Source organism: Onychostruthus taczanowskii, unplaced genomic scaffold (genome assembly GCF_017590055.1).
Source record: "Onychostruthus taczanowskii isolate IOZ18803 unplaced genomic scaffold, ASM1759005v1 scaffold74, whole genome shotgun sequence".
Lineage (NCBI taxonomy): Eukaryota > Metazoa > Chordata > Aves > Passeriformes > Passeridae > Onychostruthus > Onychostruthus taczanowskii.
In genome coordinates, this window is record NW_024505229.1 from 688,076 (window position 1) to 702,817 (window position 14,742).

At 55.8% G+C, this 14,742-nt stretch overlaps 1 protein-coding gene across 1 annotated transcript; it reads right to left on the reverse strand.

The window, feature by feature from the left end:
• Window positions 1-1,497: 1,497 nt before the first annotated feature.
• On the reverse strand, window positions 1,498-14,273 carry KLHDC8A (kelch domain containing 8A). Its single transcript, XM_041422633.1, has 7 exons — window positions 14,079-14,273; window positions 10,329-10,395; window positions 8,972-9,372; window positions 5,752-5,916; window positions 3,664-3,879; window positions 2,618-2,719; window positions 1,498-2,421 (listed from the first exon to the last, which is right to left on the reverse strand). Exons 3-7 carry the CDS (start codon window positions 9,345-9,347, stop codon window positions 2,228-2,230), a joined length of 1,053 nt encoding a protein of 350 aa, XP_041278567.1. The 5' UTR covers window positions 9,348-9,372; window positions 10,329-10,395; window positions 14,079-14,273; the 3' UTR covers window positions 1,498-2,227.
• Between the last annotated feature and the right edge of the window lie 469 nt (window positions 14,274-14,742).

Genomic DNA, 14,742 nt, shown 5'->3' on the forward strand with positions numbered 1-14,742 from the left:
GGAGCTTCCCAGGGAAGGGCAGGGGTGAGGCGCAGCCTGGAAAGGGTCAGGGGAGGGAGGTGAATGCTGCCCTCACCCTCCGGGGGTGAGGAAAATCCCCCCCGAGCCAGCGGCACCCTGGGCTGGCACTCGGCAGCTCCAGGGATGTCCCAGGGATGATCCTGTGGGGTGATGGAAGCTTGGAGTTCATCCAAAGGCAGAGACCTGGAGCTGCTTTTCCCTCCTCGGGGGCTCAGAGCTGCTCCTGTCCCCCTCTCTGAAAGCTCGGGACTCTCCCAGCTGTGATTCTGTCACCCCCAGTCGCTGTCACCTCCTCCATAAATCCTCCAGCGGGTTCTTTCCCAGGGCCCTGCTATGTCCAGGATTTCTGGAGGCAGGAAGGGAAGGATCAGGCTCCACAAAGGATCCCTCCTCCCCCTGCTCCTGCTGAACAAAGCACCGAGCGCTGAGCAGGGCCCGGGAATCGGGAGAAAAAGAGCTGGGAAAGGTTCCTTAAGGACAAAGAAAATTCCTCATTAACAGCCGGGCTCGGTGCAGGGGCGGCTCACAGGGAGATTGGGCTGGAGGGCAAAGCTCCTCTTTCCCTTCATTCCCCTCCTGTTCCCCTCCTGCCTTTCCTCAGCGCTCAGCATCGGGGGATCCCGCCTGGAATGAAGGGAGGAGAATCCCGACCGCAGCTCCCTCCGTCCCCGCCGTGTCCCCGGAGCTCCGAACGGTGTTCTCGGAGCTCCGCATGGTGTTCCCGGAGCTCCACACTGTGTTCTTGGAGCTCTGAATGGTGCTTCTGAAGCTCCGCATGGTGTTCTCGGAGCTCCACATGGTGTTCCTGGAGCTCCGCACCGTGCCCTCGGAGCTCTGAACGGTGTTCTCGGAGCTCCGCATGGTGTTCCCAGTGCTCCACACTGTGTTCTCGGAGCTCTGAACGGCGCCCTTGGAGCTCCGAACAGTGGCCTCAGAGCTCCAAATGGTGTTCCCGGAGCTCCGCATGGTGTTCCTGGAGCTCCGCGCAGTGTTCCCCGAGCTCTGCACGGTGTTCTCACCTGGAGCTCCGCACCGTGCCCTCGGAGCTCTGAACGGTGTTCTCGGAGCTCCGCATGGTGTTCCCAGTGCTCCACACTGTGTTCTCGGAGCTCTGAATGGTGCTTCTGGAGCTCCACATGGTGTTCCCGGAGCTCTGCACGGTGTTCTCGGAGCTCCACACAGTGCCCTCAGAGCTCCGCGGTGACGGGAGCGGCCCCAGATGGAGAGGCGACACAGCTGGGACAGCCCGGCCGGGGACCCTTGGAGATGTGGGGAGCAGTGCCTGAAGCTGGGTGTCCCCACGGAGATCTGGAGAGCAGTTCCTTCCCTATGGAGCTGTGGGGAGCAATTCCCCCCGCTGATGTCTCCATGGAGCTGCAGGGAGCAGTTCCTCCCCCATGGAGATGTGAGGAGCAGTTTCCCTGGCTGTCCCCACGGAGATCTGGAGAGCAGTTCCTTCCCTATGGAGCTGTGGGGAGCAGTTCCCCTGGCTGGGGGGTGTCCCCATGGAGCTGTGACAGTGACAGGAGGGGACCCCTGGCCAGTGTGGGGGTTCCTCATGGACAGCAGTGCCAGGAAGGGAGGCACCAGAATCCCTGGATGTGTTTCTGGAGGAGCAGCCAGGCCCCTGCAGCAGCTGGATGGTGCTGTCCCAGTCCTGGGAGATGCCAGCACTGTCCCCACTGCCACTGCTGGGGACAGCAGGGGCAGGGCCTTGTTCCAGGTGGGATTCTCCTCCAGGGAGTTCCAATCAGGAATCAGAGAGGCACAGGGCCCTGTCCAAGGTGGGATGTCCCCTCAGGTGGGCTCAGATCAGGAGTCAGAGAGGCACAGGGCAATGTCCAAGGTGAGATTCTCCTCCAGAAGTATTCCAGTCAGGAGTCAGAGAGACACAGGGCCCCATTCCCGGTGGGATTCAGGAGTCAGAGAGGCACAGGGCCCCGTTCCCGGTGGGATTCAGGAGTCAGAGAGGGGCACAGGGCCCCGTTCCCGGTGGGATTCAGGAGTCAGAGGGGCACAGGGCCCCGTTCCCGGTGGGATTCTCAGCAATCAGAGAGGCACAGGGCCCCGTTCCCAGTGGGATTCAGGAGTCAGAGAGGCACAGGGCCCCATTCCCGGTGGGATTCAGGAGTCAGAGAGGCACAGGGCCCCGTTCCCGGTGGGATTCAGGAGTCAGAGAGGCACAGGGCCGCGTTCCCGGTGGGATTCAGGAGTCAGAGAGGCACAGGGCCTCCACGGCCGTGCTGAGCCCCTGGCTGACGCCCCCCACGGCCAGCAGGCAGTCCCGCAGCGCGATGCTGGAGCAGGCGCAGCGCGGGGTGGGCATGGGGGGCAGGCTCTCCCACTTGTTCTTCTCGGGGTGGAAAGCCTCTGCCGACTCCAGCACTGTCGGCTGATTCCCTGGAAGCACAAAAGGAGGCGCTGGATGATCTGGGAAGCACCATCGAGCTTCTCTTGGCTGCTCTGTACCCGTCCCCTCATGGGGTTTGTTTTCCCTGCCCCCTCCCACCAGCCAGCCCTGCGGTTTCTCCTTTTTTTTGGGATGACAACAATTCCAGCACCTTTTTAAAGGGTTCCCACAGTCCCAGAGCCTCACCCAGGCCCCCAGCCACGACAACTCTGCCTCTCAGGTATCCGGCCACGAAGTCTGCTCGCCTTTTCTTCAGGTAGCAGGAGCGCTCCGTCTTCATCCAGCCCCCTGGAAGGACAGGACACGCTGGCTTTTGTGGGATCACCCACTCCTGGGGGAGCATCTGCCTCTCTGAGCCCCTGGCTCGTGGAAGGGCAGTTTGGCTGCTGCACCTTGGGGTGATAAACCCCATGGAATTGTTGGGTTTGTCCCCTGTGATCCCACTGTTGGATCCAGCTGACTCAGGAGTGAGGTTTTCCCGTTCCACTCGGTAATCCTGACTGGAAATTGTCCTCTAAGCTGAGCTCAAGGCAGCAGCAGGTGGGAGCTCTGTGCTCTGCAAGGATGGCAGAGCCCCAAACCCAGCCCTGTGCCCCAAACCCCAAACCCAGCCCTGTGTGCCCCAAACCCCAAACCCAGCCCTGTGTGCCCCAAACCCCAAACCCAGCCCTGTGTCCCAAACCTCAAACCCATCCCTGTGTCCCCAAGCCCAGGTCTGTCCCCAAACTCAGCTCTGTGACACCCCCAAACCCCAAACCCAGCCCTGTGTCTCCAAACCCAACTCTGTGTGTCCCCAAACCCATCCCTGTTTCCCCAAACCAGTCCCCAAACCCATCCCCGTGTCCCCAAACCCATCCCTGTGTCCCCAAACCCATCCCCGTGTCCCCAAACCCATCCCCATGTCCTCAAACCCATCCCTGTGTCCCCAAACCTGTCCCCAAACCCATTCCCATGTCCCCAAACCCATCCCCGTGTCCCCAAACCCATCCCCAAACCCGTCCCCGTGTCCCCAAACCCATGCCTGTGTCCCCAAACCCATCCCCGTGTCCCCAGACCCATCCCCGTGTCCCCAAACCCATCCCTGTGTCCCCAAACCCATCCCCATGTCCCCAGACCCATCCCTGTGTCCACAAACCCATCCCTGTGTTCCCAAACCCATCCCCGTGTCCCCAAACCCATCCCTGTGTCCCCAAACCCATCCCCGTGTCCCCAGGCCCCTCGGGGTCCCCGACCTTGCTCCAGGTCGAACACGTCCACGGTCCTCATGAACTTGGGCTGCCGGTAGAGCCGGCCCTGGCGCAGCCCCCCGAGGCTGAAGAGCTTCTCCTCGGTGGGCACGAAGCTGGAGAAGGCTCTTTTGGTGGGAATGTTGGGGAACTTGGTCCAGGAGCGCGTGTCCGTGTCGAAGACCTCGAAGGCGTTGACGGCGTACTTGGATTGCCTTCCTCCTGGGAAAGAGAGGGAATGGAAAGGAGAGGGAATTGGAAAGGAGAGGGAATGGGAAAGGAGAGGGAATTGGAGAGGGAATGGAAAAAGAGAGGGAATGGAAAAGAGAGGGAATGGACAAGAAGAAGAAATTGGAAAGGAGAGGGAATTCCAGCTCAGGGATGGAGCAGCCTCAGCTCTCCTGAGGCCTTGGGAAGGCTGAGCTAGAGCAGAGACCAGACAGAGCTAAAGAACAAATCAGGGATTTATTAAAGGGTTTCAATGGATCCACCTTGGGCAGCACCACCCAAAATGGTCACAAAACGAACCCAAGTTGGAGAGGGAATGGAAAAAGAGAGGGAATGGAAAAGAGAGGGAATGGACAAGAAGAAGAAATTGGAAAGGAGAGGGAATTCCAGCTCAGGGATGGAGCAGCCTCAGCTCTCCTGAGGCCTTGGGAAGGCTGAGCTAGAGCAGAGACCAGACAGAGCTAAAGAACAAATCAGGGATTTATTAAAGGGTTTCAATGGATCCACCTTGGGCAGCACCACCCAAAATGGTCACAAAACGAACCCAAGATGAACCAAAATGGTCACGAAATGGACAGCTGGTCAAAGGGTCTCTCATTTTATAAGTTCTGCTCCATTTGCATATTGGAGTTAATTGTCCAATTCCAGCTCCAGCCCATGCAGTCCCATCCTTGTTTTTCTCTCTTCAGCCCACGTTGTTTGTGCTCTTGGGCTGAGATTTTGGATCCTTGGTCCTTGGTCCCAGCTAGAGAAGGAATTGTTTTGTCTCTCTGCTCTGTGCAGAGAGCTCACCATCCCATAATAGGAAGCTTAGATTTGCACACCAAAGTAGAATAGAATCTGAAAAATAGAAAAACTAAAAACCTAAGGCATCACTCCAGCCCCTGAGTCAAACTGGGGATTTTTCACTTCTCTGTCTCATGACAGGAAAAATCTGAATTTTCCAATCTCTGCCCCCAACCCATGGTGCAGGCACAGGGAGGGGTTTGAAATGAGCCGGTTTGATCCAGACAAACCCAGAGCAGAGCTGGGATCAGGCTTGGGAAGAGCAGAGGAATTCCATGAGAGGATCCAGTGAGCCCTGGCCTGAGATCCTGAGAGCAGGGGAGATGGAGCAGCTGCTGCTGCCAGGGCCAGGGATCCATCCCAGGGCCAGGGATCCATCCCAGGGCCAGAGATCCCAGTTATCCCAGTGCCAGGGAGCCCAGTTATCCCAGTGTTTGGATCTGAGTTATCCCAGTGCCAGGCATCCCAGTTATCCCAGTGCCAGGGATCCCAATTATCATAATTCCAGGAATCCCAGTTATGCCAGTGCCAGGAATCCCAGTTATCCCAGTGCCAGGAATCCCAGTTATCCCAGTGCCAGGGATCCCAATTATCACAATGCCAGGAATCCCAGTTATCCCAGTGCCAGGGATTCCAATTATCCCAGTGCCAGGAATCCCAGTTATCCCAGTGCCAGGGTGCCCAGTTATCCCAGTGTTTGGATCTGAGTTATCTCAGGGTCAGGAATCCCAGTTATCCCAGTGCCAGGGATCCAAATTATCCCAGTGCCAGGGATTCCCATTATTCCAGTGCCAGGGATCCCAGTGATCCCATCTGTCAGGCATGGAGGAAGAGGAGAAGGGGGAAGAGGAGGAAGAGGAGAAAGAGGAGAAGGAAGAGAAAGGAAGCAAAAGAAAATAAAAGTGAAGGAGAAGGAAGAGAAAAGAACAAAAATGAAGGAGAAGGAGGAAAAAGAAAGGAAAAGGAAAAGGAAAAGGAAAAGGAAAAGGAAAAGGAAAAGGAAAAGGAAAAGGAAAAGGAAGGAGAAAGGATGGAGGAGGAAGGAGAAAGAAGAGAGGAGGCAGCAGGGCCGGTCCTCACCCAGCACGTAGATCTTGGTGCCCCTCAGGATGGACGTGGCCGCGTAGCGGGGGGTGGGCATGGCAGCCAGGGACACCCAGATGTCCTTGAGCACGTCATAGTGCTGCAGGAAGTTGTGGGGCCGCAGGTCCGAGCCCATCCCGCCCGCTGCGTACACCCTGTAATCTGGATGGGGCCAAAACCCAAAAAAATCCCATTAAATTATTGTAGGGAAGCAGCAGAAATCCAACCCCCCTTCTCTGTACACCCTATAATCTGGATGGGGCCAAAACCCCAAAAAATCCCATGAAATTATTGTAGGAAAGCACCAAAAATCCAACCCCCCTGCTACATACACCCTGTAATCTGGATGGGGCCAAAACCCAAAAAAATCCCATGAAATTGTTGTAGGGAAGCACCAGAAATCCCCCTCCCCTGCTCTGTACACCCTGTAATCTGGATGGGGCCAAAACCCCAAAAAATACCATTAAATTGTTGTAGGAAAACACCAAAAATCCAACCCTCCTGCTACATACACCGTGTAATCTGGATGGGGCCAAAACCTCAAAAAATCCCATTAAATTATTGTAGGGAAGCACCAGAAATCCAACCCCTCTGCTACATACACCGTGTAATCTGGATGGGGCCAAAACCCCAAAAAATCCCATTAAATTATCGTAGGGAAGCACCAGAAATCCAACCCCTCTGCTACATACACCGTGTAATCTGGATGGGGCCAAAACCCCAAAAAATCCCATTAAATTATCGTAGGGAAGCACCAGAAATCCACCCCCCCTGCTACATACACCCTGTAATCTGGATGGGGCAAAACCCCCAAGAAATACCATGAAATTATTGTAGGAAAACACCAGATATCCATCTTCCCCCCCCCCACCCCTGCAAAAAAAAAATCCCACAAAACTTCTATGGGAAAACACCAGAAATCCCCCTCCCCTGCTGTGTACACCCTGTAATCTGGATGGGGCAAAAAGCCCCCAAAAATTCCTTGAAATTATTACAGGAAAGCACCAGAAATCCATCACCCCCTCAAAAAAAACCCACACAGAACTGCTATAGAAAAAATGGAAAAACACCAGAAATATCCCTGCCCTGCAAAAAAAAAAAAAAAAATTAAAAAAAAAAAAATCCATCCCCCCCTTGCAAAAAACATCCACTCAAGGACCAGAACTTGCTGTAAAGCCATGAAAAATTTGGATCTGAGCCCCTGGAGCTTGAAGCTGTCCAAAACACCCCCAGGGAGCAGCAGAGCCACCAGGGCTGGTGACAAACCCGGGGGTGGCTCTGTCTGTGCTTCCAGCCTCCTGCAGGGCGCCTCAGGAGGGTGGGAGGTGACAAATGCACGAGGCCAAACTCCTGGAAGCACAGGAGACGTTTTGGAGACTCCTGGAAGCACAGAAGGTGTTTTGGAGACTCCTAGAAGCACTTAATATATTTTAGAGACTCCTGGAAGCACAGAAGGTGTTTTGGAAACTCCTGGAAGCACAGGAGATGTTTTGGAGACTCCTGGAAGCACAGAAGGTGTTTTGGAAACTCCTGGAAGCACAGAAGGTGTTTTGGAGACTCCTGGAAGCACAGAATATGTTTTGGAGACTCCTGGAAGCACAGGAGATGTTTTGGAGATGAACAAAGCAAGCCTGGAGAGATTTTGCGCCCAAGCACAGAATCAAAGCCAGGAAAAACCTCCAAGCTCATCAGGCCCAACCTTTAATCACCAAATTATCAACCAGATCCCAAATCCCCAGCGCCACGGCCCTGGGCCTGCCGTCCAGCGGGATTTTGTGCCCAAGCACAGACTCAAAGCTGGGAAAAACCTCCAAGCTCGCCAAGCCCAACCTTTAATCATCAATTTATCAACCAGATCCCCAACGCCACGGCCCTGGCAGGTCCCTCCTGTGGCATTCACATTCTTTGAACATGATCCCTTCACCCTGGGTTTCTCTCCTGGGAAGGTGAAAGGCAGAGGGAGAGGCCTCAGAGAAAAGAAAAGAATTCCTGTCTCGTTTGCTTCTCCTGCTCTCAGGTTCCACATTCAGGGACCTCCCCGATGTCGCTATAGGGCACGCTGCTCTTCTCAAGGTAAAAAGGGGGAGTTTATTTTCTGACTCCAACATTTCTAGATTTCCAAAGGTGGCAGTGGATTGGAGGGTGACAGTGCCACCTCTCCAATGGCACTGGACAAACCAGCAGCCCGTCAAATTTCTCCTCCTCCATAAAAGAAGGCAAAACAATTAATTGTTTACAGAATGTGCGTGGGAGAGTTTGCTACAAGAATGTAAACATCAGAAGGCTTAGAAAACCTTAAAAAATCAGGGTGACACCCTCCAGCTGTGAAACTTCCTCTCCAAACTCCCCATCTTCCCCAACACTCGTTGTAGCAAGCTTTTATATTTGGTAATACTTTGTAATAGTTTTGGTTCTGTATCCCCTTATTTTCTCCAAATGGTTTACTCCTTTTTGTACCCCCTCCCTCTACCTGTGTAACCATTCTCCTGGGTTGAGATCATCCCCAAATCCCCGCCCTGGCTCTCTGTCAGTCACTCACCATCCCATCCCCTCTGTCTAGAACTTTCAGTCCAAGTCGTCGAGTGATTAGTCCGAGGCCAGGGCTCAGCCCCTAAATGTTATTTTATGCTCTATCCCAAATGTCCATTCCCTAAGGTTTCATCCCTTCCGGGCCTTTATTGCTCAGCAAACATATCTACCTTCGGTTTCCTCCCCCGCTTTAAACGTAACCTTGAGATTCCTTTTGTTTTACTCTGAGCACGCGCCCACTGAGGCGTGGGGCTCCGAATAAACCTTGGGCTGTCCCCTGCTGAGAGTCACCTTCTGTCCTCCGCCGACGTCTCCAGTGTCTCTTTGGAGGCAAAGGCGACTAGCCCAGCTGCCATCGGTTCCCTCGGGGCACCAGAGAGTGTCCCCTGCCATCAGGGCACCAGAGAGTGTCCCTTGCTGTCACTGTCAGGGCACCAGAGAGTGTCCCCTGCTGTCACTGTCAGGGCACCAGAGAGTGTCCCCCTGCTGTCACTGTCGGGGCACCAGAGAGTGTCCCCTGCCATCGGGGCACCAGAGAGTGTCCCCTGCTGTCACTGTCGGGGCACCAGAGAGTGTCCCCCCGCTGTCACTGTCGGGGCACCAGAGTGTCCCCCCGCTGTCTGCCAGCCCGGGGCTGCCCGTGGTTCCTGAGAGGCTCCCAGAGAGACAGACACAAACACCCACTTGCCTTTGGCCGCCACCGAGATGCCCATGGCGGCCTCGCGGAGCGAGCTGCGCTTCCTCCAGCGCCCCTCGTCCGTGTTGTACATCTCCACCACCTTCAGCGGCAGCTGGTCGGCGCCCACGCCGCCGATCACCATGATCCTCTTGCCCAGCACGGTGACGGCCACGCCGGCCCTGGCCGTGGGCATGGCGGGCAGCGATGCCCACTGGTCGGCCTCGGGCGAGTAGGCCTCGAAGGAGGCCACGGGGACGCCGTTGTCGTCGCAGCCGCCCACGGCGAAGACCTGCCCGCCCGCCTCCACCAGCGTGGAGTACACCCTGCGGCTGGGCAGCGGCGCCAGAGACTTCCACTGGAAGTCTTTGGTGCTGGGCAGCTCCATGGCGGCCGCCGGGAAGGGGTTGGTGCTGGAAAAGAGAGTTCTGGAATCAGTGAGGGTGGAGAAGTTCTCCAGGATCTGCCAAGCTGTGCCCAGTCGCTGAGCTGAGCACTCAGTGCCACGTCCAGGAATTCCTTGGACACCTCCAAACCCCCCTGGGCAGCCCCTTCCAGCCCTTTCCAGGAGGAATTCCTGCTGATGTCCAACCTGAGCCTCCCCAGCCCAGCCTGAGGCAGTTCCCTCTCCTCCTGTCCCTGTTCCCTGGGATGAGATCCCAAATCCCCCCCGGCTGTGCCCTCCTGGCAGGGAGTTGTGCAGAGCCACAAATTCCCCCTGAGCCTCCTTTGCTCCAGGCTGAGCCCCTTCCCAGCTCCCTCAGGACTCTCCAAACCCTTCCCAGCTCCCTCAGGACTCTCCAAACCCTTCCCAGCTCCCTCAGGACTCTCCAAACCCTTCCCAGCTCCCTCAGGACTCTCCAAACCCTTCCCAGCTCCCTCAGGACTCTCCAAACCCTTCCCAGCTCCCTCAGGACTCTCCAAACCCTTCCCAGCTCCCTCAGGACTCTCCAAACCCTTCCCAGCTCCCTCAGGACTCTCCAAACCCTTCCCAGCTCCCTCAGGACTCTCCAAACCCTTCCCCATCTCCATTCCCTTCCCTGGACTCGCTCCAGCCCCGAAATGTTCCTCCTGAACTGAGGGAAAATCCCAGAGTGCAAACCCCACCCTGGCAGGAGCAGAGCAGGACCAGAGCTGCCCTCCCACTGCCACCTGTCCCCTGTGTCACCCCCAGAGCACCCCTGCCACTCCCATCTGTCCCCTGTGCCACCCCCACCCCCGGAGCAGCCCTGTCACTGCCTCCTGTCCCCTGTGTCACCCCCAGAGCGCCACTGTCGCCTGTCCCCGGTGCCACCCCCACCCCCCGAGCAGCCCTGTCACTGTCGCCTGTCCCCTGTGTCACCGCCACCCCCCCGCGCAGCACCGCCACCTTTCAGCGCCTCTCCATCAATCCTGCGGCTCCAGAGCCGCCTCAGCAGCTCATGCAGAGAGCGAGCCTAAAAATAAAACAAAACAAAAAGAGGTGGGAAAACAAAAAAACCAAAAAAAAAAAAACCAGGCGAGAAGGTTGGAGCCAGTTCGTTCTGCTGCTTCCCGAGCTTCCCCGCCCCCAGGTGACTTCAGACCAGCCTCTGCTCCTTCCACGCCTGTTTTCCTCCCGGCTGGGGAACTTGTCCTTCTCTGAGCAACCGGATTCCTCCTCCTGACCTTCCTCACATCCCTGAGGAACGTGAACCCCCGGCTCCAATCCCAGCAGAGGGCTGGGAACGCGCGGTCTTTGCCCCATCTCCTCTCTCCTTCATTAAGCGCGATGCAGATGAGCTTAATTAGCGCGGGAGGACGGAGAGAGGGCGAAGGGAGAGGGACAAAAGCAACTCTGGGAGGGAAATCCCTTCCCATCCTTCCCACCCAATTCCGAGCTTCCACAAAATCCGACTAGTCCGAGCAGAGCTGTTTGTTTTTATTGTTATTTATCTTCCCACATAAATGTTCAGGAGCGCACAAAACATCATTTATGGCATGAGGAATTCATAAATAAGCTGAGAAATCCTGCTTGGGCTGCCAGCCTCCAGCAGCAGGACCTGCCGTGGGCCCATCCGCAATTCCCGGGGCAATTCCAGGAAATTCCCGGCTCCAGGGGGGCCGCAGACAAAGGAACACAAAGGCACGATAAAAAGCAGCAGCAGCACATGGAGCCACGCTTGCCAGCCTCCCAGAATCCAAGGAAAAAGGAGCGAGCAGCAGCTCGGAGCAGCCCCGGGATTTGTGCCCTGGCAGCTCCGGGGTTCTGCTCCCTCGCATGATTGATTTCCTTTCCAGGTGAATTTTCATGGAAAAATTCAGCCTGGGTTGGTTCATTAGCAAAGCAGAGCCAGCTCCTCTTTCCAGGAGCTCGATGGATTTGCGTCCAGGCATTCCTGACCTCTGTTCCTTCAAATCCAAAGTGCTGGGATGAGACACAACCAGCGCCACTCCAGTGCCTGCCAGCAGCAGAACCTGGCTGGGGCCAGGCAATTTCTCCGTCCAAAGCTCAGGAATAATTGCCTAAAATGGCCTAAAAATTCCTTTTCGACATCCCAGCACGCAGAGGGCGCTTGGAGAGGGATGAGGATTTCTCCGGGCAGGTCTTCCATGGGAATAAAGGAGCAAAGAGCCGGGAATTCTGCTGGAATGCAAAGCCCTGCCTGAATTCCTCTGCCTTGGCACACAAAGATTCTGCTCCTCTTCCCTGCCGTGCTATTTAAAGGAAATCAAGGTCAGGCTCACACGCTGAATTCCTGAATTCCATGCCTTCGCCTCCGGCTCTCCAAAAATCACCTGGATTTCACCGGGAAGCGACACCAGCGCAGTGCTGGGAGCTGGCAGAGCTTCCTGCGGCCACATTCCCCTCCCAGGCCCGGGGAATTATCGCTTCATCCTCCCAGACTGATTGACATTGGAAATCCAAAGGAAGGGAAATTGCTTTTTCCCCGGCGGAGCTGGGGCCCAGCCCTCTCCGCTCCTTATCTCTGCAGGATGAAATTCCTTGGTTTAAGGATGGAAAGGATGAAATTCCTTGGTTTAAGGATGGAAAGGATGAAATTCCTTGGTTTAAGAAACCCTCCAGAGTATTTTCCAAGTGGATTTGGAGCGTGGAAAGGATGAAATTCCTTGGTTTAAGGATGGAAAGGATGAAATTCCTTGGTTTAAGGATGGAAAGGATGAAATTCCTTGGTTTAAGGATGGAAAGGATGAAATTCCTTGGTTTAAGGATGGAAAGGATGAAATTCCTTGGTTTAAGAAACCCTCCAGAGTATTTTCCAAGTGGATTTGGAGCGTGGATGGGCAGGGGCAGCCCCGCGGCACCCCCGGAGAGGGATCAGGGCTCCAGGGGACAGCGGGACCTCTCCCTGGATAGTCCCTCCAAGGAAAACCCATCCCTGATTTTGGAGAGCCCCTGGATTCGTGGCTTTTATGGATCTGCAATTTTTTGGGATTTATCAGAGCCAGGCAGGCGGGATTCCAAGGGATCCATGGGATGAACGGGGGGGAGATGTCAGAGCAGCTCCTTCCCATCTCTCTTCTCTCCAGGATTTGGAAGTTTGCTGCTCCAGGGTCGAAATTCCAAAGGCTGGAACTCAAATCTCCAAGGGATCCATGGGATGAACGGGGGGAGATGTCAGAGCAGCTCCTTTTCCTTCCCATCTCTTTTCTCTCCAGGATTTGGAAGTTTTGCTGCTCCAGGGTCGAAATTCCAAAGGCTGGAACTCAAATCTCCTCCCATGTGGGAACGGGACAGAGCCAGGATGACCCTCAGAACCCCAAAATTCCCACCTGCCACCGCCCCCGTGCCACCAGGAGCGGGACAAACACACCCAGCCCCCACTCAGCGGGCAGAGAAATCCACCGGGGAAACTTCGGGAAAAAGGTTCTTCCTCTCCCCCGTGTCCCGAGGGAAAGGGGGCTGGGAACAGCCGGGTTCTGGTGCCTTTGCTCCAACCCCGGCAGCTGGGAATGAAAGGAGCAGGCTTGGAATTGTCAGCCGGGGATTCCTGACCTCCGCCTCGGCTCCCTCGCCATAGTAACAACCAGCCGGAAAATCACAACAACAACAACAAAACCTCACCGGTTCCCCGCCTCTGCCTGGAAAACAACCGGCAAAAAGAGCGAAAACCTTTGGGATTAGAAGGGATTTCGTTGTGCCGAGCAGAGCAGCGCCCCGAGCAGCTCGTTTGGTACCCCCCCGATCCCGAGCATCCTTTGGGATGCAGGAGGGGCTGGGGCCGGCCTGGCCTCCCCCAGCTTCACCCCGGCCCCCAGCCCGGCCCCTCGGGGTCCTCTCCAGCCTCCTCCTGCCAGCTGCGACCTCCTGATGGGAGGGAGAGGGGTTGTGGAAGGAAATATTCCCCAGCAGGAGCACGTCAGGGGTGTCACGGCTCAGGGACAGGGACAAAAGCTGCTCCGTTTATTGAAAGAGCCCAAATCGGCCTTTTTTTAAAATCCTGAGTGGGCCGAAAAATCAGCAGAGCAAGGTGAGCTTTGCTCATGTCACTGTTGAGGTCAGGAGTTTTAATTTAATTTAAATAATTTAATTTAATTTAATTTAAGAGCAAGGACCCACCTGCAAGAGCAAAGGGTCTCCCTTCCCCCACCCAGCTCCCACCAGGACCCTGGATCCCCCTCCTCATTCCCAAAAGCTCCCTCTGTCCCAGCAGCTGCTCTCCTGCACGAGTCCAACACAGAAAGGCTTCCCCAAGCCCTGCAGCCTCTCAGGTTGTGTTTCCAGAGCTCCTTTTCCTCTTCATTTCAGCTGCAGAGGGAATGGGAAGAGCCCCAGGCCGGATCACAGTGGGAGAGGTCACAGCAACCCCATCCCTGCCAGGCCTGGTCTGGGAGAAATGCTGGGAAATGGGATTGGGGATGCTGGGAGGAGAAAAGCTGAAAATATGGAATTTTGGGGGGAAAAAAGTATGGGAAAAACCCAATCGTTTTCCACAAAAAGTAAGGGGGGGAAAAAAATCATCTTTCCCCACCCAATTTTTGGAAGGGGAACACAAACTCCCAGCTTTGTTTGTGGCTGTTCCTAAAAAGCCTGAGAGGACACGGGGTCCCAAAGCATCCCCCCAGTGACCTCCAGAGAGGAATTCCCTCCCTCCCTCCCTCCTTCCTTCCTTTCCCGGGATTTCTCGGGAATACTCACAGCTCCGGTGGAGCATGGCTGGAAATGCTCCGGATTTTCCCAAATCCTCCGAGCATCCCCTTCCTCCCACTCCCTGCCGGGCTGCCGGGAGCAGCCGGGGTTGGGAATTGCTGCGTGGGAAGAGGGGGAAAAAAAAATAAAACAAAATAAATCCGCGTAAATCCAGCGGCGCTGCTGTTCCCCCTCTGGAAGATGTAGGACACTCAGGGCGGGGAGGGTTTCCCCAGCTGGGCTCCTCCTCGGGGCTGTGCGTGCGAATTCCCGGCGTTCCCGATCCATCCCTGAGCCTTTTATGGCTCCCCACGCTCGCACAGGATGTTCTGGAACGGCGGCGCTCGCCCCGCTCCCCGCCCTAAAGCGGCACCGGCAGAATTCCCGGGGGATTTTGGCAAAAATCGGGAAAGCCGGAGCTGCATCCCACAGGGAGCTCGGAGGAGCAGGATATTGGAGCCTTTGGAGCTGACTCCCAAAATTTCTTTCCCTGCATCCCACAAGCTCGGAGGAGCAGGATGCTGGAGCCAATTCCCAAAATTCTGCTCCTGCACCCCACAAGGAGCTCAGAGGAACGGGATGTTGGAGCCCTTGGAGCAGATTCCCAAAATTCTTCTCCCACAAGGAGCTTGGAGGAAAGGCATGTGGGAGCCTTTGGGGCCAATTCCCAAAA